The sequence below is a fragment of the Elephantulus edwardii genome, unplaced genomic scaffold, assembly GCF_000299155.1.
Source record: "Elephantulus edwardii isolate Elephantulus edwardi_28Jun2011 unplaced genomic scaffold, EleEdw1.0 scaffold00004, whole genome shotgun sequence".
NCBI lineage: Eukaryota > Metazoa > Chordata > Mammalia > Macroscelidea > Macroscelididae > Elephantulus > Elephantulus edwardii.
Window position 1 is genome coordinate 12,794,212 of NW_006399754.1, and position 26,873 is coordinate 12,821,084.

Sequence of the window (26,873 nt, forward strand, 5' to 3'; positions counted from 1 at the left end):
CTTCCTTGTCTTCATGAAGTGGAAGCCAGGATAACCAATGTGGCAAGACTTCTTCAACATTTACACAGTCAGGTTTGAATTTCATAATCTTCCCTACTGCTGAGATACAGTTCTCTGTTGCATTGACATTTTCTTTGGTCCTAGAATCTGCAGCCTGAATAACTCTTACCAGCAGTGGAAGTGCTTCTAAAACAAGCATTTGAAAATAGGTCAGTAAAAAAACCCTCATTTTCATGCAAATTAAGAAAACTGTTATTTCTTTTATCTGGTTACAGATTATCATGGGGGGGAAGTATAAGGAATATTCTCATTTTCTGCTATACAATCATAGACACAGAAATGAAAGCGATTGCTCAGCTGGTCAGGACCTCCTGGGGTGAAGAGTGCTAGTATTATGAATTTAAGAGACCTGTGAAATACATTGAAAATCACTGTAGTCAAGTTGCAACCAGCTTATAGCTGACTCTCCAATAGGGCTGTAAATGTATTCTCCAGTGGACAGTACTCCAAACTTCATGGGTGTAGATCTTTTTCCTAAGAAGCTGAGGCTGGCTTTGAACTGGGTTAGCAGTGAAACTCCCTACAGACAATGCCACCAGAGCTCCCCTGTGATATACATTTATGGTCCCAAATTTTAAACGGGTGGCCTGCAGGCACTGAAGCTGTTCAACTATATTCCTATAGTTTAGCCAGGAGCCATGCGGTGCAATGGGTAAGTGCTCAGCTGTAAGGGAAAGGGCAGTGTGCTTCCATATAGATCCCAACCTTGAAAATACCCTCTAAGGCAGTTCTATCTTATAGGTTGTTCCCAAGTAGGAATCAACTTGGAAGTATTGGTCTGAGTTTGGGGTTTATGGCAGGACTGAAGGTGGCAGTCAATGTGCTGGGCTGCTAATCAGAAGTCTGAGCCTACAAAAATTACCTGAGCAAAAAGGGATGACAGTCTGTTGCACTAATTAATACATATGGTGTTGCCATGGATGCTAGTTTGAAGGCACCTGGTTTATGCTAGTACTGTGTTAAACTCTTAAAATTAAAAATGAAACTATCTGGGAGCCTGGGGTATATAATGAAATGAGTCTGGTTTCCAATCAGATTTCATGTCCAGGTCTACGCAAATAAAGGTGATACATTCACATGTTACACAAGTGTTTGAGAAAGAGAAGCAAGCAGAAAGAGGTTATGTTTGGGAGTGTGCAAAAAGAGAATGAGGAGGTAGGTAAAGGAAATGGGAAAGATCCGGTGTGAGAATCAGTGCGTACGAACTTGGTAAGTAAACCAATAAAGAGAATGAAGACATCTAGGATTAAATGAAATCAAAGTACCTGTACAGAAAGGACGATAGTTGTCTCCGCCGTACTGTGCCATGACGCCCAGGCCATATGCAGCAGCTTGCCTGACTTCTGGGCTGTTGTCACACACATACTGGAGCATTGGCCTTAAGAAATACTCTGCATATTTAAAGGAGGCTGGGCTACAGTGTTCTATAACATCATCAAAGATGCATAATCCCCACTGTCTGTCTGGCCATGGTCTATGTGGACACTGCAGAAGAGACACTCTTGTAAACCTCTGATTTTGGAGTACACAAATAGCTTTAACATACTATCAGCTTACCTTGATATTCTTAATATAGCTAAACCCACCCTCCCCAACCACTTATGTGAATAACAAGACTCTTTAAAAAATGTAGAGGTTTAAAAAGTTTTTATGGAGATCTTGTAACAAGACCCCAGAATCAGATAATATCAAAACCAGGAAGAACTTAATAGTAGTAGCAATTTGTAAAATTATAGTGGTAAACTCTATTTTAAAAGTACAAGATTAGTAAGAGTTGGAAAAATAAAGCTTTTATATTGATTCAATAGGCTATTATAGGTAAATTGTACCAAATAAAATTTTTAAAAAGTCAATTTAACCTAAAAATGTAAGTTCTAGTATAATACAATGAAACAGATCAATTATCTTAAAGAAATTGTTAAAAAGAGGTAGCACTTACGATGAGGTTGACTATTAACGGAAGCAGTTGTTCAAACCATGGTAACACCTTTTCTTTGTAGCTACTGAATATTGAATGTAAAATGTCTGACACTTTGGTCAGAATATAAACATCATTTTCATCCTGAGAGGTACCAAAAAAAGAAATTAAGCATATGTATTAAAAAGCACTTCTAGGATTAGTAACAGCAACATCTTACAGAAAATAAAGTGTATTATTACTTACTTAAGGGAGACTGATGTACCCTTGATGAGAAGGTGTAATGCTTTTTACATGTCAACAGGACACTGAGTTACATAACAAGATGTGTACTTATTTAAAATATAGGTTCAAACCCCCCCAAAATAAACAAACCCAGCTCACCCCTGAATTCCCAGGTTCTGAAGCAGATATAAACATCATTATCTCCCCCTCACCCTTTCTGTAAAAATATTCCTCCTTTTAGGCTGGGATGGTGGGGAGATGTGAAGTCTGTTACTTATAGCTCATGGCTGATAGTCAAGGTGAAAAATTATACACCAACCACTGCATATGCTTTTATCTCTTAAGGCAATTGGAGCTATTATGGGATATAACAGAAAAGGTCCATCAGAGAGACATGGGTTTGACACCCAGCCTGACAAAGATGTGACTTGAGGCAGTCATTCACAGAATGACTTTGCTCATCTCTGAAGCAGTGAAACCACCACCAAAATAAAAAACAGCTGTTGTGAGGAAGATGTAAAAGAGAAACTCCAAATGCTTTTGTTAAGTGTGAAGTATTACAATGAAAGGCACACACAGCATCGGGGGGGAAGAACTCTTTTCAAGTGATCATTCTGTAGATTAAGAAATGTGTATCATCAGACTGTCACTTTCAAGTGATCATTCTGTAGATTAAGAAATGTGTATCATCAGACTGTCACTTAAAGGTAACTGATAATTTCGTTAGGTAAAATCTGCTAATTTAGAAATCTATGCATGTAGAAGTCTTTCAGATGTAAATATAAATGAGGTTCTGAAGCGAGTTTACCTCATCTTGTAGTGATTCTTCAACCTGCTCATCATAGTCTTCGTCTTGTCTTTTAACTAAAACATACCCAAATAAATGTGTTTTTTAAAAACTGTTGCCAAAATGGTTATAAAGGATTATATTCAGAAATCAAAACATGGGAAACTTACCTTGTCTCAATTCTTGATTTTTAAAATGCTCTTCAAGTTTTGCTTTCAATATTCCTCCTAGTTCCTCAAAGTGTTCATTATTAAGGCATCCATCTCCCATTACTTCAATGCACTGATAAGGTTGAGAATAACACAATAAACCATAAGATTAGAAGGTTTTAAGAGTTTTCAAGCTAAGCTCAATTTTAAACTTAGGGCTATTTTCAATGAGTGGATGATATGGGTAAAGCAAATATTCTTTGGAAAATAGATGCTGAAGGGTCTTTAAACCAAGTGAGGCCACAATCTATCTATGGGAGCTGTGAATAGTTTGGATTGCTGAGAGTATGAAAAGCAGAACGATTTGAGGGGGAAGGAATAAGGAGACTGAATAGGTAGACAACAGAAGCAGGCACACTATTATTAAATAGATGCTATTTCAACAGTACAGATAAAAAGGCCAGCAGAAGATAAACAATGAGGAGAGAGGTTAGACTGAGCAGAGATTAAACCAATCCTGAAAAATAGATGCAATATGAGTGATGGCATCTAGGATGATGAGGGACATTATTGTGGCCAACTAGTGAGGACCGGAATCTGTGAGTGAGTACTCCTAAAAACAAGAGAAGGCAACACATATTAACAGTAAAGAGTGAGTATTTCAGTTAAAAAAGCATTTCTACTATGGTAAATAAAAAAAGCCCAATCCAGTATCTCTAATTTATCTAGAAAAACTAATAAATGCTCACACAACCTTCTGCCTAGTCTATTTAAAGGGATAATACTCACCTTTGCAAAAGAATGCATGATTTCTGAGAGGACGTCGGAATCTGGTTCTGTGCCGGTGGCCTTGATGAGAGCATCACACATAAAATGCCACATCTCCGTGAGATACTCAGGCCCGCGCACTCGCGCGCACTCCAGGAGAAGAGGCATGGATTCGGCTGCGGCCACTCGAACACGTTTTCTCGTTAAGGAAATGGAAGCACTGGGGGCCTCAAACACTGTCCTGTCCTTGTGCTCACGACTTGAACACGAGTGTGAGGCAACTCTTGTTTCTCTAACACAACTACCCCAAAATTTATGTTAAATATAACATGTATGTAAAAACAGAAGTCTCTCTGCCCACAAGACTATGTCTCTAATAAATCAACAAATAAAACAAACAATGGCTTTCCTGACAGAACTCTTTTGGACTTCTTCCTGCACTAGCCTTTTCTGTAAGTTTGTAAACAAGGTCCTGGTGACTTCCTGGTGACTCTGTTTAGCTGTGCAACGCTGCACCGGGCGGTGTTGGGTAAAGAAGTGCTCTGCAAACGATACTAGATAGGTTAGTCTCTGCGAAATACGACAAAGTGGCTGTGGAGTCCGAGGGACCTGGGTTTGGGTACTGGTTCTCCCTCTACCATGGGCTGGCCTTCATATCCCTATCCATAAAACTGAGTGATACACAAATTTACCAGACACATGTTTAATTACAACTTGGCGCTTTGTGCTGCTGAGTTGGAACTGACTCAAAGCTGACCTTCCAGCGGATTTTCAGAGCCAGTTAAACTGCACAGGAGGCTGCCCATCCTTCTTCCTCGGAGCGGCTGGTGGATTCAAACCACGTGCCTTTGTGACTGCAGTACAGCTCCTTACTACTAGGTCACGAGAGCTACCCAATTACAACTAGCATTATGTTAAAGAATTCTTGGATGGAACAGATGATTAACTTGCTCAGTGGTCAACTGAGAAACTGCAGGTTAAAATAAATTCAAATGAAGGTGCTTTGGAAGAAAGGCTGCTGAACTACTTTCAAAAATTCAGACCCCCAGACAGCTAGAGTCGCCCCGGGAGACCCCGTCCTCATCAAGCAGAGTGCACCTCTTCAACCATGCTGGGATCGACCTTATTCAGTCATCCTGACCACCTCACCGTGTTTGAGGTCACCACCTCTTCCAGGTTAAACATGCCCCTCTGCGGAGCAGGTCTCCTTCTCTCAAATGGTGGGTCCCACTACTCTTTGCCCCACTCGGCACCGAAGTCCTAGGTAGTTCTTATGTGCGGAGGTTCAAAGGAAGAGAAACATATCCACAGCTGTCCACTTCAACCACACACCTCACTGGCTCAGCAGACTGCCCCAAGAGGGATGCCAAACAGCGCTAGCCATTCCATTATCACCGAAGATGGTCTCGGTCCTGGGGTGTTGTGTAGTGCTGCCTTTTGCTTGCTTCTTCTTTGACCAGGTTCACTCATCCTGTCGGCAGTGGACAGAGAAATATGGAGGATGCCCATATTGGTCATGTAAAATTCCCAATGCCCGAGCTGAAAGCCAGACAAATATTTTTTGCATACTCAGAGAGTAGCTTTCAGATTCTCATTTCAGACCTCTGGGATCCCAGGGCACATTGGGGTTGAAGGGAAACTATCCCACTGGATATAGCTCTCGGCCCTCTGGCACAATGCACATCAGTCGTGAGTACTTTCTAGATGCCAACATCCAGGCACAAGTCTCCAAAAACATTCTCCGAGCTGAGCTGACCATGATAAAACAAATGTCCACAGGGCTACATACTATGCAACCCTTGGCCTGGTTCCAAGTTATTCAGAGCACCTTGTTATTTCAAGCAAAGTCAGATGGTGGCCAATCCTCATTCCCATTGCTTCCCGTGTGCCTCCTTACAACAGCCTTTGCGAGCTGCAGTACCAGTTGATTTCTCCAGGCCACACTCTACCCAAGCCTTAAGTAGCTCTTCTTATTTCCCTACCTTTTTGCTTTCTTACTTCACAGGATAAAAGAAATGATCAACCTGAACCAGCTGTTGTGACATCCATATTCTCCCTGGCTACAGAAGGAATACGCCGCCCTTTTTCTCACTGAGGAGGATGGGATGTCAGGCCAGGACCAAGGTCAAAGGGAGAACAAATGCTTCAAGGAATATCAACATGTCAACAAAGGGAGTGAACAGCCTCAACTACCATGGAGTGCCTCTCCCTTCCCTAGAAGACCACTCACCTGGCTAAACCACAAAGGCATGTCCCTCCCTAAAGACCCTCGCTATAAAATCCACCCAAACACCTTAGGGTGCAATATTTCCCTGATCTGTCACTCTGCCTGTTTTTCTCTCTCCAGATCACAGAATCCACCTGGAAGACCCCTTAATACAGCTTCTTTAGCTTCCTTAAAAAAAACAAACCCCAAAACAACCCAAAACCCAAAACCAAACCAAAACACACACCCTATAACAAAACAAAAAACCCCAAAAACTCTGCCCCTGAAAGTCCTACAATGCACACCCCCTAAAGACACTGAGTGGAGTGATTCGACAACCGGTTTCATGCTATGGTGCAAACACTATGTCAATGATGACATACACTTCTGGTAATATGAAGTCTAATGTTTAAAAAAGAGCTACAATTTTACAAACTACATATGTTTTGTGTTCACTCATAGGATATCATCATGGAAATAAAATTTCAGTAAAGGGACCATCAGCTTGACGACTTGTTCCGTATACTCCACAAAGCCCTCCTTCAACTCCTTGGCGTAGCACACCTGAAATAAGAGAATCGGCAAGGGAGGGAGGGAACCAAGTTCCAGGTTAGCTTTAAGGTGTCAATATTTTTATCAAATAACAAAATCAAAAGACTATCCTGACTAGAGTTACGCTTACAATTGTATGCAGGAATGTCAAGTCAGTTTTCTAACGAAAAAGAATATTAAACAGGGAAGAAGCCATGAAATGAAGTAAGACTAGAATTATGATTTATAAGCCATACCTTTTATTTCTTAGGTATGAGAAAACAGAAGTTAAAATGATTCTATTTCAAGGAAAATACATAAAAGAATTAAAGAAAAATTAAGTTTATAAACATACTCAAATTATAATAAAATTATAAATATAAAAAAAATTTAAAAGTTTTTATTATAAATTAGTAGCAAGCAGACTTATATTTTAGAGAATTAAAGAAAAAAATTTTTAATGGTGAAATAGGAAAAACACGTTTCCTATACATTATTCTAAGATCCACTTTAATTTCGTTTTATTTAACCGCCAAATTTCTTATACCATAATTCCCTTATTTTTTTTTAAAAAAATTACCTCATTCCTCTGCCTCAAACAAAAAGGAAATAAAAAACAACTTGTATCAATAACGAGAACTTAGGTTATACAGAACTCTGAGAACTTATATATACAGTAACTACGCGAGATCATAAAAATCAACATTTTTTATCCCACCAGTTTTGTTTCGTTTCTCACTTCATGAGCACATTTTTTGCTCACTCAAACACTACTTGCTGGCTGCCTGCTACCCTCTGGACTCTGTTAACATGCCGGAAAAGCAGCAAGTAAGAGACAAACCACCGCCTCCACAGATCTGCATTCCAAGCGCTCATGGTGACTACATGCCACCACTCCAGGTGCGCGCATTTCTTTCTCATTATCCTGAGAGGTATTCAGGTTATTACTGTTGTTATTAACAATGGTACTAATATGGCAAAGGTTTATCCATATGATATTTTCAAGGTGGATCATTAAAAAGATTATTCATTCACTCACAGCTGACCGCAACCCCCTGCAAGTTTTCAAAGGCTCTAAGTGCACAGGAGAAAACGGTCCCTCTTCCTCCCTTAGAGCCACGGGTGGATTCAAACTGCCAGACGGGCACCACTTCTCAGCTAGCAGCACTAACGTCTACTGACTATATCATCACAGTGCCCTAAAAAGGTTCCTGTATTTTACCTCTTACAGACTAAATTCTTTGTTCTTCAAAACAATCTCCATTAGCAACCTGAAAAGCATTCTGTGAAATATATGTAAATGCATCAGAAAAAGTTGCAAAATCAAGTCTAAGAAAAAGTATGATGACCCACCAACATCTGGCAAGCAGTTGATTTCTCCTCCAGTCCTGCAGTTTTAATGCCAAAACTCTGCTGGTCTCCAAGATTCACAAATTCCCAACCATCATCATCACTCATATTCTCCATGTCTTGGGCTATAAGTAGTAAAGAAAAAAAATTTGTACTACACACTTTACAAAATAATATCATCTTACAAGTGACATGTTTCCATAAAGATACCTACTGTCTAAAAGAGCTACTTCAGGTTTAATGGAAGCCGTCTTCATTAAAGGCCCCATAACAACTGGAAGGTACTGTTGAAATTCTTTTCCAAGGATTTTGCACATTCTCGCCCATGCTGAGATCATGTAAGAGATCTAGAAAGAAAATGAAACTGATTTAAAAACAAGGTTTTTATCAAGTTTCCATTTTCTTAGAAACACAGCTTTACTAGTCTGTTCATGGTAATTTCAGCAATAAGTGCACTTTCCATTTTTATATACTTAACAGCTTGTCAACTATTAGAAACAAATTTTCTCTGAGGAAGCCCAGTTTTCTTTTTCTTTGGATCCCTACTCCACTCATTACACGTTTTTTTTTAAAAGAGTAAAATAGTAAAGATTATGGAACAGACCTCTCTCCTTAAAAGCAAATTAAGCACATCTTTTCCTATACAACATTCTGTCCAAGCGCTATTGTCTAAAGCACTTCCTCTCCTATTACTGTGTTTACATAAGGACTTAATCACCTGCAAAGCCCTTGTAGTCAATCTGCTTTGTTCTCTCCCTCCCTCCCTCCCTTTCTCTCTCTCCCCTAAGGTGTCAGTAAACAAACACAATTTTAAATGTAAAACTAAAGCTCATTCATCCCCCAAAATGCATGGTGCTTTCCTTATGACATGCGGATATGAAAGTGAATGATACGCGTATAATCCTACTGTCCTTTTGAAAGCCTAACAGTCCTCTCTTTCTCCCCAGTGTTAGCAATCTGGTATATATTTAGAGCTATTTTCCATTTAGAACAAAGAAAATAAAGGCTTTACATACTACTCCATGATACTTATTTTATCTATTTCAGCTACATGGCCGGGGTTGAGGAGGTTATAAAATGCAAACTTAAATCAGGCTTGATGAAAACTACTAATATTTACCAGGCTTTTACAACAATATTATAATCCAATGTCCAAGGTTCAACCACAGAAACCCCTCATTATTATCGACTCATAAAGAGCAAACTCGAGCGAGTTTTAGGAGGCAATAAACTGCACAGGAGAGGCGTCACCTCAGGGTGAGTGGGGTGATTCCTTATGGACCATGTCACTGGGGCTCCCCAAGGGCACAGATGGAAAATCAAGAAATTCTTACAAAAGTAAAGAGCCTAGCACCATATGGAGTTTGGAAAAGCCTTTATAAAGCACTGATGATGAAGTAATTTAGAGTAGACACCGTGGGTGCAGTAGCTATGGGGAAAGAACAGGGATGTTTAGAAGGCTATAACTGGACCACATGAAGTCAAAGGCCTGAGAGCAGAACTAGATGGAGCCTGACTACCACTGCTGACCACGCCAGAGGGATCACAGAGGCCCTGGAGAGAACGGGGGTGTGGAGCAAACTGCCAAAACATGGCACTGACTAGGTTACTGATCTGATAAGAGACTGGTGGAACCCCAAGACTGTAGCCCTTATTCAACCTTTGAACCTAAAACAAAACTTGCTGCCAGGGCTCAACTTTCAGACAAATACACAGGCCCATAAGGTGACCAATAACATCAGCAAAGCGTTTACACTCTAAGACGGCCAACCACTGAAGGGCAGAAGCGCAGCACCTACCCAAAGATAAAGCTGAGAGGAGAGGAGGAGTAACAGAAATGAGAGAATGTGCGACAAGTACAGTTACACTGAGGTGTTGTAATTAATGCTAGAAGATGTCTATGAATGGCAAACTAATTTGCTTTGTAAACCTGCACTCATTTCACGATTGAAAAAAAGACAGCAATGAGGATTTTTGAGAAGAAGTGGGAAATAAGGAAAGGAACACTCGAGAGAATGCTTAGATTCTAGTTTGGACAGAAGTGACGTGGAGATTGCCATGTTCCCTGCAATTGTGGAGTTTTCGAGATTTTTATTGTTAAGAGAGGTATAGAGACATCCAGAGGTGGCCAGTTACAGCTGAGACACACATCTGAAATATTAGAGGAAGATCTGGAAATCGCATGTATAGAAAGGAGAAATGAAGCTGTGGCTGTAGATACACTACTCGGGAAGAGAGAATAACAGGACCCAAGACAAACCCTTGAGAAGCGCGAGAACTCCAGGAGTCAGTCAGAGGGCGAGGGAGAGGCCTACACAAGATGGAGAAAACAGGGGTACAGGCAACAGAAGGAAACCGGGGGCAACTGTCTCTTAAACAAAAGGCTGATATTATCTGGAATCCTAATGCTCTTTTCTTTTTTTAAAGTAAAAGCACATTTAACTTTGTGTTACTGGCAACTCAAATGGATCAAGGAAAAGATGTCACAGCTGCTTTACCTGAGGGTCATCATCTTCCATATCGTTGAAGTCTGTCTGGGTCTTCAGTAATAATTGCATTACATCTGATGCATCTTGCATGAACTAGAGTATTTGGAAATATTTGAAAGAATTACTATGCGTATCACCTAATTTCGCTTCTTATGTAATTAATCATGAAACTTCCCCAAACTAAATGTGACTTTTCCCACAGCCTCACAAATGTTTACTAAGTTTAAAATTGTTGTCATTTAAATTGCAACAGATTTCATGTTCTCCTAGAAAAACACTGGCTAGGTTCTCAGTGTTCCACAAAAACAATGCATAAAGTCAGGTAATACTGATGCTGCTTTTGGAGGAGACAGAGGTTCTATTTGATAGGTCTGAGGGTCAGAAGAGTAGATGACAGAAGAATTTCCCTGATACATTTCAGATTAACCAAAAAAAAAAAAAAAAAAGACTGGCATGTTTCCAAGCATGTTTGAATTTTAGAGTAAATAACCATATGGAATGCCACATGCCTCCCAAGACATCCTGATCGCAATACCTCTACAGCTTAAGTACTTAATACTATACAGATCACTCACCTTTTCCTTCCCAACAGCCAGACCAATGAGGCTGATGCACTCAATGGTCTTTCCTCTCAGAAGCCTGAGTTCCTTCTGAACTGCATTCTCAACAATGTGCTTTAGTGATGGCATAAATAAGTCATAGTAGGGGACAAATTTTTCTTCTGCTGTGTCTGCAACTGATGCAATGGATGTCACAACTTGTTCCAAAACTAACTTGGTGCCTTTCTGAATCAGCTAGAAGGAAGACACATACAAAATACATCATTTAGAAAAAGCAAAAGGGAGAGAAAACATTCAACTTTGAAGCAATGGTAAAATCTGAAAAGTTTAACGGCTGCTGTCAATGCAACTACTACACTCAAGATAAGACTTGCTTTAAGCTCCTACAAGCGTGTCTCTCTGAAAGTGGAGACTACAGGTTATGGAGTAAGTTTCTATAAACCTAATCCATATAAACGAACTACAAACTTTGTATTCCCTTAAATATTTTTTATCTATCAAGCTTTTAATGCCCTCTTTTCTTACTTAATAGACATTACTGTGCTTAATAACTGCTCTACTACATTATGAAGAAAATGTCCTTTTAGGCCTATTCTTGTGTCTTAGTGTCTGTCTCTCATCAGAAAATACAAATGATCCCTTGTCGCTGTCTTTGTCATTTAGTTCTCTACTGGTAAAACATATGAGAGGATCAGGGGAGCTCTGGTGGCCTAGTGGCATGAAGCTGTACTGCAATCCCACAGATAATTCTGTTCGAATCCACCAGATGCTCTGCTGGAAAAGGAGGGGCAATCTCCTCCTGTACCTGTTGGATCTGATTTGACGGTACAGACACACACAAAATAATAAAAAAACATAACACCCCCCCAAAACAACCAAAAAACAAAACGCCCTAAAACATATGAGAGGATCATTTCTCCTGATCTAGCTAGTAATTAATCCTTCCTGAGTATGTGCACCTGGACCTCTGCCGTCACGTGGATGTAGAGATATACACCCATAGTCAGTGCTACAGAGTCAGGACCAACTATAGCCGACCCTCCAGCACGTTTGAAGGCTGTTAACTTGCACAGGAGGAAACGGCTCTGCTTTCTTCCTCTGAGCAGCTGGTGGATTTCAACTGGTGGTACAACACTGCCTTTGGTTTACTTGTTATACGATTCTTTGCCGAGTCATACATACCTGGAGTAAATGGGACTTTATTCATTTGCCAAATTGACTACAATCATGCTTTTAAGAAGCATTAGAAGCATTTTGCATTAGGAGCTCTGTGACACCTTTAAGAGGTTACCTTACATTCTGTTTCTGCAACTTAACACCTGTCCCATGGTCAAGGTCTTGGCCGTGCCTCTGATCCCAGGAGTGGCTTTTCTCCTCGGCCAGACCAGTAAGGCTATTATTCTCTTTGTGCAACTCTTGCTCACAAATTTTATCTTCCTTTTCCACCTCCTTTCAGCAAGGCATTCTTTCAGGCTTTAATCCCACTGGCCATCTGAGACAAGGGGCGGGGGGACCCTCCTGACTCTGTAGACGTCTCCCCAAATCTAGCTTAAAAGTCACTTTTTATCCATTTATTTAAAGAATAAATTCCCTGTCACGTGGTTTCCCTTTCTCTTGCTTTGAGATACTCTGAAGTTCGCTTTATCATGTGCTTACTCGACTTTCCTGGACAACTTTAAACTCCTTTTTTCCCGAGATATCATCTTTTTAAAATCTTCCTTGTTCTCTGCTTAATTCTTTCTCATCAGCATACCCTGGCTTGAAAGAAAACCTAGTCCTTCCTCACAACCACTTGAGATGCGCCTCTCGCTCTTGCCGACACCCCCTGTCACGCATGCTGGTACATTTAACACCATTTGATCAGTTTTCAGACCTCAGACATCGGTGAGCAGACGTAACAAACTGGAGTTACTGACTCTAACTACAAACTGGCTTCACACCTAAGCATCCAGCCTTAACTGTTAGGCTTTTACAATTTTAAAGCAAAGGGTATGCTTTTCTTATTTCTGCTACCCAGGCTAAAACGATGGTAAGCACTCTCACTTCAACCTTTCTCAGCAGGAAAAAAGCCAAGCTTTCCTGGGCAATGCTTTCTACAACAACTCGTTTCCTCTATTTACCAGCAAACCTCCTAGACAATGGATATATGGTCACATTCCCTTAAAAGGTTTCCTTTTAGTAAAAAAAAAAAATCCTTTTTTGGTTTCTACCTCATGAAGTCAATTTTTTCCATTATTAACATTTCACACATCATTGCAGAAAAAGATTCTTCCGAATTCACACAAAACAAGAGTTTAAAACTGCCTTTGCCTTAATTTTAAGGCAATTCATACGTTGATTTGTCTTTCTCCATTCCAATCAGCCTGTGCTTTTGGTCAAGCCTGAATTCTCTCTACTACTCAGAACAGGGTGGAATTCTTTCCATAAGCTTCTACCTTTCCATTTTTTTTAGGCTGAATTTTTTTCCAGGCCTTATTTATCATCAAATCTATCTACAGAACATGAATACCGTAAAACATACCTCTTGAAGCTTAAGTACCATGATGGAATGCAGATGCTTCACCAGATTATCTAAGTAGGGGATCAGCAATGACTTGGGGCAGTCTTCAGTGAAGTTAATGAGGGCAGCCGCGGCATGGGCCTGCACGCGCTGATTGCCTTGGTCCTCCATGGTCTGCAGAAGAGCTGCAATCACCTGTGAAATCACACCAAACACACACACTTTAAGATGCCGTCTCCTCATGAAAGCTCATCCTCGGTGTCTTGAGGATTTGCTACTTGCCTTTTCGTGGAATTTCTTTTGGAAACCAGGTGCAAAATCTGTAGCCATCTGTCCCACTGCATTACAGGCCGCATACCTTACTCGTGGATGCTGCAATGTAGAGTCCCTTAGATTAGTAAAGGTACTATTTCCAAATGAGACTACAGTAATAATTATGATCAGAGATTCACTGGTACTTACAGGATCCTGAAGAAAAAGCAAAACAAAATTTACTATCTCATTTAGAATTCCTTCCATCTGCTGGTGGCATCCTTCACCAATGGCAGATAAAGCCATCAATCCTGCATGCCGGTATTTCCAGTCAGCTAGGGAAAGAATCATACACACAGGAATAGCAATTAGAGAATCAATGATGTTATTCTACAAAACAGTCTCCAAATCTAGAGAGAAATTTTTAAAAATGCATTTATTGAAATGAAAATGGACTTAAAAAGATTCTGACTGATTAATTTGCTGTAATAGTCAAAGTAGTTCTGTCACATGGACATGTTTAAGCCAACAGTTAAAAGGTAATATGGATATAAAAAGCTCACCAGGATTTCGAACAAGTATTTATATTCTCCTTTGCTTCACTAAAATTTATTTTATAAGCATTATTTAACTAGTGCCAACAACTGGCAGTAGTTAGGTGAATTTGGAAACAATTCTGATAAACAGAGAAATGAACAAAGAAAATAGTAATTATTTCCCTAAGATTTACTCTGAAGAATAAACATCTGGATTAGGTCACATCATGCGCTGTTTACAGAGTATGGATTTACGGATTTTTCCAGTTACATTTTCCTAAAATGACAAAAGCCCCTAAGGTGCAAAGATGCTGTCTTTAAAGACTTGTTAAAGAATTAATAAACTTAATATCATAAATATGGATAAATGTAAATAAAAAGAAATACTGAGCAACATTACTTAATATGCTAATATTAGTATTTGCTTGAGTTAATAGAATACTGGCAAAAGATGCTTCTTTTACTATGTCATAATCTACTGTAATGTATAATTTTCCTGCTATGAATTTGCAATAGTTGGATTTACTACACTGCTTCCTTCAAATTCATGAACAAAGCAAGATATGCATGAAGCTGGGCTCTGTGTGTGACAAACATTCTAAAGCAGGGCCAGCAGACCCCCAGGAGCCCCAGAGACACTTACAGGGAGTTCAAAGCACAGAACTATTCTTATAATGTTAGAGCATTGTTTTTAGTGCTATTTTTAGATAGTGTCCAATATAAAAAACATCAACATTTAAACAAAATAAACCCACATGAAACACCCTCCCTGCAAGAAGCTGCACTGCAATCTCAGAGGTGCACGGTTCGAATACACCAGATGCTCTGCTGTAGAAGGAGGAACAATCTCCTCCTGTATCAGTCAGATCTGATTTGATGGTACACACAAAAAATAATGAAATTAAATTAAAACAAACAAAAACCAACACCCTCTCCGATCCTCATTAATTTCAAGAGTGTAAAGGGATCCCTAGGAAAAAAAAATTAGAACCTAGGGGAGCTCTGGTGGCCTGTTGGCAAGAAGCTGTATTGCAATCCCAGAGGCGCACGGTTCGAATCCACCAGATGCTCTGCTGAGGAAGGAGGGACAATCTCCTGTACCAGTCAGATCTGATTTGACAGTACACACACACACACACACACACACACACACACACACAAAAATAATAATTAAAAAAAAATTAGAACCTTTGCTATAAGACAAACTGTAGAAAAACTACAGGAGACACAGTATCTCATTGGGAAGCATAAAATGCACATAAAGATGAACACTGCTACATTAGAGTTTACTGAACTAAGTCAATAGAAACAACCGTTAGTGTTAAACATTAAAATGTTCTGATAAATGTTTCTACTTGGTCTTAAGTACACAATAAACCATTTAAGTAAAAAATTTTCAATTGTGAAATAATGATCCTAGGTAGTGTATCAAGAGCTGATGCAGTCTTTTGCATAATGCACTTAGTAAGTACTTATTGAGGTAGAAAAAGGTCCCTATTTGGTTTGAGAAGTCTCCTATTTTCCCAGTGTGCCGAGTTCCTGGAAGTATGGTCGGCACAGTGTGACTGGAATGGGAGGGGAGATCAGAAGTTAACTGCTTTTCCCGTTTGGACTTTAAGATTTGCTCAAACGTATACATTTAACAAAGGTTGACAAGATCAACCTTTATTGAGAGTTTACTGCCATTTATGAAAAGCTTTCCGCAACCCAGTTAGTCAATTTTAAGAGGAACCCAATTCAGTCAAGTCTGTTAATGACAGCTCATCCCCACACCTTCCTTCAACAGGTTTAGTGCTTAACCAACTTTTCTGAACTCTTGGCTTCACCTTCCTCTAAATAGAAAAACTGGATTTCTTCTTTCTATTAACTATTGATCAGCAATTTAAATCTTTGATCTGTAGATTAAGCAATCTGTGATGCTGATGAAGTTTCTGTACTTTTTCACAAAGAGCTTTAAGATAAAAAAAAGTCAAAAACCACCCAGGCATCATATCTCATCACTGAAAAGGAATTATGGTTTATGATGCCTTTTCAGTATAAGTAAGAATCTTAAAAAGGAGCCAGGAGAAACCACAAAGGAGGTAGTTTTCAATATTCCATGTTCCTTGGAAGCTGGTTGTCTATTACTCTATTACATCACTTTAGGATGAATGGCTGAACCGTCAAGCCTCTCTCTAGATTATCTATCCTATAAATACATTCACACAAGTGAGCCGGTTTCTGCACAACAGTGCATTTATCAGTGCTGTCTGTAATGAACAAAAACTAGCAACATTTATTTTATGTAAGTATACTACTATTTTATACATAGAATCTAAATATTTCTGGCTAGAGGGTAAATCTATACAATTTTTTCCCTATCCACCAAAGCCAATCCCGAAGGGGCAGAACGGAATACTTTTGTGGTCATGAAAGCCACTATTCCCCCACTCTGGTATTCATAGGACAAATAACTTACGATTTTGAAGCATTTGCATAATGTGTTCCTTGATCATTGGGAGAACGAGTTTTCCACCAAGTCCACAAGCCATTCGGTCTAAAGCACTCTCACCAGCAACTGCATTGCTAATATCAAAAAGACTTGAGTTCAATATGCTTGAAATTTTTAAGAGAAAATATAAGTCAGGCTTTCAATTATAAATGAGTTCTAAATGATCAGGCGATCTTGCAGAAAACAGAGTTCTGGTGGTCTAGCTAGTGGTAAGGAACTGTGCTGCCAACCTGAAGGCACTTGGTTTGAGCCCACCAGTTCTTCTGCAAGAGAGGGATGAGGAATTTACTGCCTCTAAAGACCTGCTGGAAGGTCAGCCAAGGGTCACTTCTGACTCGACTGCACAGGATGACGATGACGTATTATTCTAAACTCCTATTTAAAAATCCCTTTTAAATGTGGCCCTTTGTCTCAGTCTGCAGATTCAATTAGCTGCAGTGTGAAACAAAGACTAAAGGAAAAAGTAATTAAGTGGTCAAAGGAAATTCTTAAAAGTTGAGAGGGGGTCTAAGTGCTTTCTACATAGCACTTACATTGTATTAGACACTAAGTAATCTGGAGATGATTTCAAGTATATGGGAGGATACAAGGAGGTAATATACAAATGCTATCCCATTTCATACAAGGGATTTGAGAATTCATTGATTTTTATGCTTCCAAAGTGTAAATTGTTACAAACACTGAGGAATAATAGTTCTCTCAAAGGCAGCTTCTGACATTCAAAACTCAAGTATAAAGAAGAGTTTCCTTTCTGGAAACAGATCCTTCAATCAATTAATAAATAAATTCAATTAATGAACAGAACCAAGAAAAAGGGAAAGGTCCTGAAAATACATTATTCCCTCTCACTGTGAGTTTATTCACTTACCCTAAAGCGGCAATACCAAAAATTAACCATAAGTGAATGAAAATGCAAGAAAATAAATGGAATGGCTAGACTGCAGTTGACTTTGCTTAGCTTACAATCTTCAGCTGTGTTCTGTCCAGACCAAAAGAATTATAAATGATCTTTAGGATGGATTCTTTAAGATACTGACCAATACATTTAGGTTTTATTTAGAGATGAAATCGTATGCACCTAATCCAGGGAAGTTTTTAGACTGCATGTATTTAAATGCTCATAACAGAGCAGGTGGCAGTTAATCACAGTAAATGGACCAGGACAAGCAAACACATGCTGGACGCAGTCGTCCAGCCTTCCTGGTTACTTCCAGTGGACCATTACCTACATACATTTCAAAACAGCATTCAAGTCAGCAGCTAGTCTTTTTTAACAATGTGATTAAACTTTTTTAAAATGGCCCATATATTTTAAAAGTCAAGTGCCTGTAACCTTTATCTAGATCCCAGTTTTTCATTGGGATATTTTCAGGGGTCTTTAAGAAGGGTGATATGACACAATGGAAAGAATAATAGAGATAGTGTTAACGGACTATGTAACCACAGCCTAACTCCACTCTATTAGGTATAATATACTTGTAGTAATACTAAGATGATCAGTGAAAATAGAACTGTGAAATTATACTTCACACACTTACTAAGACACCATCATTAGGATACAGCAAGTAGAATTTTATTTTCCATAGGAACCTGTTTAAAGGTTCCAAGTCTAAGCAGTGATTTCAAAGTTAATAGTGCACTCATTTTGAATCTACTCTATCTCCTGTATCCTAATGTTAAAGATCAGAATATCAGTAACATATGGTGCTTTTGCAGAAAATTTTGCTGATTTAGCATTTCAAAGTGAGGTCTTTACACCTAAAGGTACTTATTACACTAAAAAATCTTTATACAGAAGGCAAACTAAAATGTCTTGGACAAAAGCTGGACTAAGAGAGTTAAGAAAGATAAAGCAAATCTTTTATTCACAGTGTTTCACATCAAAAGTTCTGACACCAGTGATCCTGGTTTAGTTCTACGTATCATCTTTCCTCTCCTGACACAGTTATAGTTTCATATGTTAAAAGAACCTTTTATTTTCACTACACATACTAATACAAATTATATAGGAATAAAATAAAATACTAGTCAAAGAATGCGTATCATGGAAACATATATGCTCTCACACTCCAAACTTAAAAAGCTGCATGTGGGTTTAGAGACGGCAGCAGTGTCGTTATTTGGACCGTGGGATTACCTGTCAAAGTCATCGTCTTCTAGTTCATCAGCGTTGGCCCAGTCCTCATCCTCTTCTAGATCCACCATCATCGCCAACATCTGGGGAACTAAAGGAAACGACATCGCCATTTAAAAACAAGAGTTTTAAAGGCAGAAGTACCTCTGGGAGACAAAAAATTGTGCCCTCAGATCTGGTTTTTACTGTGGTGACCTCTGACCATGGTCCTTGCCTTAAGTGCCATGGAGTCTGCACACAAAAGCAGAGGCAAACGCTGTGACGAGGTCAATGTCTATCATTCCCAAATTATACGGACTCCATCATCATTTCAAGGTTTTACTTTTCATAAATGACATATTATATGCATCCGTTACCAATGCACTTTTTCTCTAAATACATGTTCACTTCGTTATAGTCCATTTCATTATTCATTCATTGCTGTACTGGGGCATTTCTCCCTACTGTAAAATCTTCCTTGATTTCTACAGGTCTCCTAATTCATGAGGGAAGAGTTTTGGGTATGAAAGTCTTATGAATATTTTCTATCATTATAAATCATTCACTGCTGTCTAAAACGATTGTACAAACTTACAATGACTTCGAAAGCATTACGAGGAGGCCTGTCCTGCACTGCATGTGTTAAGGTGGTCTAGAACGACGGTGGCTTGGTGGGAGAAAGACGTGCAATTTCCTCCCTGGTGGCTGACAGCTATTATCCTCATCATCACTCTGAAAATTTTAAATCCTATTAACTCAATATTTAATATACACAATGGAATACAGCACAATCCACCATGACCAATTTACTTGTTATTCCAAGTCTAAGGCGTCTGCAAACTCTTTAAGGCAGAGTCACAGCGTCAGGTATGTGCATGGAAGTATCTACTGGGACGCGAATTTCTCCAGTTATCAGACTCTGAAAGCACGCTCAATTTATTCTCAGCAAAGCTGTGAAATGACATAATCCTTAGCAAAAGTATCAAATAAGTTGGCCATCTTAACACAGAGAACTACTTTAAAGAATTTTTACTTACTAGTCTGGGCGACAATATTGGTATGCTTTCTTAACATAGCAGCCGCTGTTTCCGAGAGCGTCACAATCACCTCCAGGGCAAGCTGGCGCTGCATGTTATTGAGACTCGTGTCTCCACACAACTACAGAGAACAAGGATTAGTGAACATTTAGTAGTTAAGACTAGGAACTAAAAGGCATAACTGATTTATCAGAAGAAGTGACTTTACCTTTAGACTTAGCTGTAAGGTAGCTTCTAAATGAGGGCGCAAATACTTCGGAACAGTATCTGCAATCTCAACGAGGGATTTGAGGACCGAGTCGTCGTTCTGGTAGCATGAATCATTTACAGCCTATCAAAGAGAAAACAACAAAAAGTTTGTGTATACTTTGTTCCTATAGTGTTTAAAGAGTCACACTATGAGGCCTTATTACTCAAAATATTTTTAGGAGGGAAAGAAACATTACTAAACAGCATTTTTAGCCAAGTAACAATGTAGCTATTTATATTATGCAAATAAGCATACATATATCTTTCTTTCAGTTAATGTTACCAAAAATACACAAAATGGAAGATTGATATTACCAGTGTATTTCTTCTCTATGACAGAGGTATGTAAACAGGCATCTATGTATATACACACACCCCTCTGCTTATTTTAAATTGATGACCACTATAAGTTCTAGCTAACACTATAACTCTAAATTCAGAGGAAGAAGTTTCTATTAGTTAATATTCTGTAACTGACCTAAATTATTCCTAAATTGATGGCATGGTGAGAAAGCTCCTACTAAACAGAATCACTTTTTAAGACAATTAGAAACTTTCCATCTCAGTTTGACACCCTAACCCAGTGGCTGTCTCAACATGATGTTAACTTCTCCCAGCAAGTTCTGCTGTCACAATGACTGAATGTGGACAGAGACCAAGGATTCTATGTGGCCTGTGCCTGCAATGCAAGTCCTTCAATGAGGAACTAACTATCCTGCACATCACATGATCATGTAGGCATCTGACATTTACAAAAGCAGAAAGACGGATGGTCTGAATGTAGAACCTAATTTAAAAACTATCTGTTGCCTGACTGCAATGATCAGAGGTGGTCTGTTGGCACAGAGGGTGCATGGAGCTAACAGGAAGACGGCCTACTGGAAGCCAGCAGCACTCCTCGGAAGGATGGGGCAGCCTGCTCTGCTAAAGTCTCCAGCCTCAGAAATGCTACGGTTCTACTCTGTCCTGTGACATAGGCCCTGAGAGGTAGAATGACTGATTGAATGCTACTGGCTTCTGGTTTGGTCTTTAATGCACATTATTTTACCCCAAAGAATGTAACTGGTACTTTTCAGGTAGTCAGGCTTTCACGTGGAAATCCACAATCTCTTTTCTTGTTTGTGCTCAGTTAACACCGTAAGAATCACTGCTTACTCAGAACAAGAGAAGAATAACTTGCAAAATACTATTATCCAGTATCAGCTTGTTTGCTGATTAAGATTGAGGACATTTCTAGGAGATAATAGTGTGAATATACTATAAACTACTTAATTAACAATATAAACTTTTATTAGCTTCTATCAGTAAAGAAGCAAGGTTCTAGTCCAATGAGGATGGCAATTCAGCCCTACCATTTACTATCACTACAGTAGCTTTGACCTCACAGGTTATTTAGCTGGAACAATGAAATAATTTGTGATTAGATAATCGCTAAGACCAATTGAGCTGTTAAGCATAACTGCCTATAGCATTGACTTTATAGTAAATTTCTGAAGCCCTAATCTAAATATGTTAAGAGATTAAGCTTTAGCAAACGTAATAAACCTAAGCTCAGGAGAACAAAGACTCGTACCCTCTGCGCACTGCTGAGACCTGTGTCTGTGGACAGAAGGCAGTCACTGCTTACTCAGTCAACGAGTGTGCTACACAACTGACAGAAATGGAAATGAAAACACCCTGTAAACATGCAATGACCATCCTAGTGATACCGTCTGCTCACCTGTAAGAATCCAGGCAATAAGTCTGCAAAATGTTTGAACAGAGCAACATTATGCTCATTTGCAAGTATAAATGCAGCTGTAGCTCGAGCAGATAATGTCCTGATCTAGGATGAAGAGAACAGAAAAGATGACAAGTGTTTGCTGGATCCGACTGTTCTGACTCAAGCTGATTTTCCCCCCTTATATCAATAAAACCAGTACTAAAAGTTAAAGTATAGAATAGTCTCCCCATATACAAAAACATTTTGTAAATGTCCGTTAAGTGTTAACTGAAATGGTTACCGATGGATGCTCCTGATCTTGCATACACTGAACTAACATCCGTTTGATGACGTCTAAATAGTGCTGCTGCTGGTTCCCAAAAATTCCAGGGAAGTTCCTAAAAAAGGATCCAAAGAAGCATGCTTTAAAAACGGCATTTAATGTTAGTGCTGTGCCAGTCAGCTACAACTTCTGAGTAAATGTTTACCTCAGATACAGGTATTAATCCCCAAGGCTGAAAATCTCAACCTGTCCTCTACTTGAGTCAGGTGAATGGAAACATCCCACCAGAGGATTAGGCTCTACAGAGGCCACCCAGATGCTATACTACACAACCCCCTGCCTCGCGCCCTTCTGTTTTGGCGGAAGGATAACCAGGACTGTGGAATGAGGACAAGAGCCACTGTGTGTGTTTCATATAGTTAACAAACGGAAATACCACTTTCTGAAGATCATCTGCTCCTACTGGTACTCCAGATTATTTTATTTTAAACTGGTAAACAAAATGGTTAAACTACATGGTTCTAACTTGTTCCTCCAAGCTTGACTACTGATATAAATAAGATACATACAGCTTTGCTTATTCTCTCCTTTGATGATCATTAAACAGTGTATGATCTTGAGAAGTCATAAATTCAATTACATTAATTTTAAATGAATGAGAGTAATTATGGCAAAACAAAAGGGTAAGAAGTTTAAATGCCAATTAGTTTCATTCTAAGCTTTTAACGAAACTCATAAATAAGTTTGTTAAAAAAGAAATGAAGAAGCCTTTCTAAAGATACTATTTTAATTTTAAAAAGTAAAACTAGGCTTATCCTATCAACTAAAATATTTTAGAGATCAAGATACCAAATTAACAAACAAACCAACAGACTGAGGCATATATACCAGAATATGTGCAGTGCAGCTTCCCGTAGTCCCACATTTTGAGAACTGATGGAATCAAAAAGGAACTTCAAACACTCAGGCCACTGATTGTTACCATCTTCATCTAAAAGTAAAAAAATCCAAGCAAAATAAAGTACACGAAGTCAAAATGTCACGTACATACAAACTCAACTCCATTCACTGCACTGCCCCGTTCACAGTATGTAGTAAGGTAATGCAACAGTACTCACTCAAGAGTTTATAAAATTAGGCCACAAAAGCTTTATGTATCTAAGTTACTTACACAGCTGTGCTGGTGACAACAGTGCGGTGGTTATGTGTTAGGTTGATAAGTGAAAGGTAAGCAGTTTGAGGGCACCATTGCTCTCTAGAACAAAGATGGGCAATATACTCCCAAGACTCACAGTCTTGGAAATCCAATTTTGGAGGGTCGTCATGGATCAGAGCTGACTTAAGGGCGATGGACTCAGTTTTGGTGCTGAGGTCCCATGAGCAAAGATGTGCAGCAAGATTTTGTAAGTTTTAAAAGTTTATAAATATCTATGATTATTAAAGACTTTAAAAAGTGGGCAAAGATAGTATTTGGTAATACGATTTTGACTCCAAAATAATATGTTTCAAGGTGGAGAAGACCTAAGAATGAGGTTCTAAGACTCATGGGAAATATTTACAGGGTTATGCGGATGACACAACCCTGCTTGCTGAAACTGAGGACCTGAAGCGCCTGCTGCAGAGAGTCAAGGACTGCAGCCTACAATATGGATTGAGGCTCAATGTCAAGAAGACAAAGATTCTCACCACTGGACCAACTGGCAGCATCAGGATGGATGGTGAAGAGACTGAGATTGTACACAGCTTTAGCTTGCTTGGCTCCACAGTCAACAGTCTTGGCACCAGCAGCCAGGAAATTAAAAGGCGCATTGCCATGGGGAAGTCTGCTGTTAGGGACCTCTCCAAAGTACTGAAGAGCAATGGTGTCTCTCTGGAGACTAAGGTGCGTCTGATACAGGCCATGGTCTTCGCAATCACTTGTTATGCATCAGAGAGTTGGACAATGACCAAGGAGGATAGAAGGAGAATTGATGCCTTTGAGCTGTGGTGCTAGAGAAGAGTATTGAGAATACCATGGACTGCTAGGAAAACAAACAGATTTGTCCTGGAGAGGGTTAAACCGGGTGGTTCCTTGGAGGCAAGGATTCTGAGGCTCCGGTGTAACATACTCTGGACATGTTGTGAGGAGAGACAGGTCCTTGGAGAAGGACATCATGCTTGGGAAGGTGGAGGGACAGTGCAGGAGAGGAAGGCCCTCTATGAGGTGGATTGATTCAGTGACTGGGATAATTGGGATGGGAGTGTCAGAGACAGTGCGAATGGCACAGGACAGAGCGGAGTTTAGGGCTGTTGTATATAGGGTATCTATGAGTCGCAAGCGACTCGACGGCACATAACAACAACAACAACAACAACAGTTTTCAAGTACTGTAAAATGTCATCCATAGGTTTACTTTTTAAAACAAGATTTTAACATACAGAATTTTTGTGACACTTTGTAAGAATGAGAACTAATCATTAAAATCCTCCTAAGACATTCACGTGTAATTATTGTCAAAGAATGATGGGGTTGCTGGAATTAAAAAACTCACTATCTACTTTGTTCACCTAATGTGAAATGACAAGAACACTGCTTAGCAAAGGACACGTATGGCCACACTTTCTTTTACTTTAAACACCTGAAGAACAAAGTAGTTACATTAAAAAAAAAAAAAGGGAAGAATCTTGAAACGTCTTGGAAATGTTTATTATACATAATTGATTTTGAGATACAAATAAGCCATCTAAAATTCCTTATTTGTACATTTAGAATTATAAAATGGAATTTCAAGGCTATTTTTTAGAAAAAATCAACAAAATTAAGAATTTCAACCGTCTTTAAAGTACTCCCATTTATAAAAATTCAACACATCCCTCGGTGGTTTCTAAGAATTGGCTGACGTAAGAAAGAACAAAACCTGCTAGCCGCTCTGAACAAGAATTTCTGCAGTAAAGGTAGAAGAGATTAAAAAACTTATGTCAGAGTTTACTATGCACAAACAACAACATCCCCAACTTAACTCTTTTTGAGCTATCTTTTTGGCCCATTAAAAATGATATTTTCTACAATTCTGAATCACCATCAAAAGCATAACAGGGCAAACAGAATCATATTACTATTTTTCAGTGCAATAAAAAGGGTTTTTCGTAGGAACGGAAACTGGTTCAAGATTACCTGGTCATTGCCAACAGAAACAAGGGCAGAGAAACATATTCTCTTGCCTGGTAGACTTGCTTCAAGTAGGAAACAGCAGTGTCATGATCAAAGAGGAGAGCTGACACACATTTAAAGCTGCCTGTCACCTGAGTGGGGAACTCACTCCCTACTTCCAAAAACAAGGAAAAACAAACAACAACCTTAACTACACCAAAAAACCACACCCCCACCTCACTGCTACAGAGTCTATACCCCCATTAGGTTTCTTGTGTTGTATATCTGAACAGCAGGAGATTGGGCATTTTCCCTCTGTTCAAACTGCCAGAGATTGCAGCCTTCAGGTTTGCAATACAACAGCTCCATCAGAGCTCTGCGTGTTTCCTACTTTGGTTGAAATGCAGCTGACAAAAGATGCCTTATAAAGTGTACATCTCTCTTGCCCGTGACTGAGCAAGTGTTCTGGACCAGCCTGAAGCCGTGGTAGCCCAGTGGTAAGAACCTGCGCTGCTATCCCCAAAGTGGCTCAAATCTACCAGCTACTCCGCAGGAGAAGGACAGGCAATCTCCTCTCATGTGATTTAACTGTCTCTGAAAACCTGTGAGGGTCAGCTATGGATTGGTTCTCACTCGGTAAACAGCAAGAATGCGGAAACAGAACTACTGTCTTTTAGGTAAACCACAGAATTATTTTTCCATTTGGGACATTTTTAAGACCAACAAGTAAGCATTCTAATTGCCTGTCATAATCATCTGTAACTTCTATTAGGTGTCAAATCCAAAATCACTCAAATTTTCAGCAAAATAAATGGCACTCAAGATTACTTTTCTAAGTCTAATAAAAGATCCCAAGTTGTTGTGTTTAAAAAAAACAAACAAAAAAAAAACAACACAAAAAAAAAAAAAAACACAACACATAGGAAAGGAGTTGCACTGCCAAACTAAAGGGAAGCAGTTCAAATCCACCATGGTGGAAAGATGGGCAATGTCCTCTCATGTGGTTTGGTCTCTGAAAACCTCCTGGAGGGTTGACCAGCTATGAGACAGCTCCACCTGGACGGTAACCAGAGTGAGCTCGTCTGTAATGTAATAAAGTACTTGCATACACACCTATTAAATTCCTGGCAAGCTCTGCAGCAATATCACAAATTTTTTTCCTCATGCTAGATTGTGTTTCCATCTGAATAATCATTAGCAGTTCACTCTTGATGGCAGTCTGAACATCGGAAGGAAGAGTTGGGTAGACTTCATCAAATGCAGAGGACAGAAGACGTCTCAGGAGAACAGCAGCCATTTGTCTGGCCTAGAAAACAGGTAATTGTTAATAATTTGGTGTCTTAATAAAGAAAAAGTTACAACAAACAGGGTTCCCTTGGCCATTTATGCACTTTGCTGGTCTATTTTTATGGTTATTACATTAGTTTATCATTTTCAGCATAAAGATCTTTTGAAGTTAACAAAAGGAAAGGTGAAATTAATGCCATTATAAAATTTTATTATATCACATCAGCAAGCCATTATGGATACTAAGCCC

General features: G+C 39.2%; 1 protein-coding gene across 1 annotated transcript in view; it reads right to left on the reverse strand.

Moving 5' to 3' along the window:
- Positions 1-26,873, reverse strand: part of IPO5 (importin 5) — a 31,549-nt gene that overhangs the window by 2,184 nt on the left and 2,492 nt on the right. The window contains exons 2-23 of the mRNA XM_006879621.1: positions 26,450-26,642; positions 23,095-23,197; positions 22,225-22,321; positions 21,942-22,046; positions 20,181-20,303; positions 19,973-20,093; positions 18,960-19,047; positions 16,790-16,896; positions 14,006-14,130; positions 13,826-13,915; positions 13,565-13,738; positions 11,059-11,277; positions 10,493-10,576; positions 8,209-8,341; positions 7,998-8,119; positions 6,581-6,677; positions 3,929-4,101; positions 3,161-3,272; positions 3,012-3,067; positions 2,000-2,122; positions 1,326-1,545; positions 1-186 (exon numbers count right to left, since the gene is read on the reverse strand). Of these exons, the coding sequence (XP_006879683.1) occupies positions 1-186; positions 1,326-1,545; positions 2,000-2,122; positions 3,012-3,067; positions 3,161-3,272; positions 3,929-4,101; positions 6,581-6,677; positions 7,998-8,119; positions 8,209-8,341; positions 10,493-10,576; positions 11,059-11,277; positions 13,565-13,738; positions 13,826-13,915; positions 14,006-14,130; positions 16,790-16,896; positions 18,960-19,047; positions 19,973-20,093; positions 20,181-20,303; positions 21,942-22,046; positions 22,225-22,321; positions 23,095-23,197; positions 26,450-26,633 (2,842 nt within the window). The 5' untranslated portion in view covers positions 26,634-26,642. The remainder of the gene's footprint in view (positions 187-1,325; positions 1,546-1,999; positions 2,123-3,011; positions 3,068-3,160; positions 3,273-3,928; positions 4,102-6,580; positions 6,678-7,997; positions 8,120-8,208; positions 8,342-10,492; positions 10,577-11,058; positions 11,278-13,564; positions 13,739-13,825; positions 13,916-14,005; positions 14,131-16,789; positions 16,897-18,959; positions 19,048-19,972; positions 20,094-20,180; positions 20,304-21,941; positions 22,047-22,224; positions 22,322-23,094; positions 23,198-26,449; positions 26,643-26,873) is intronic.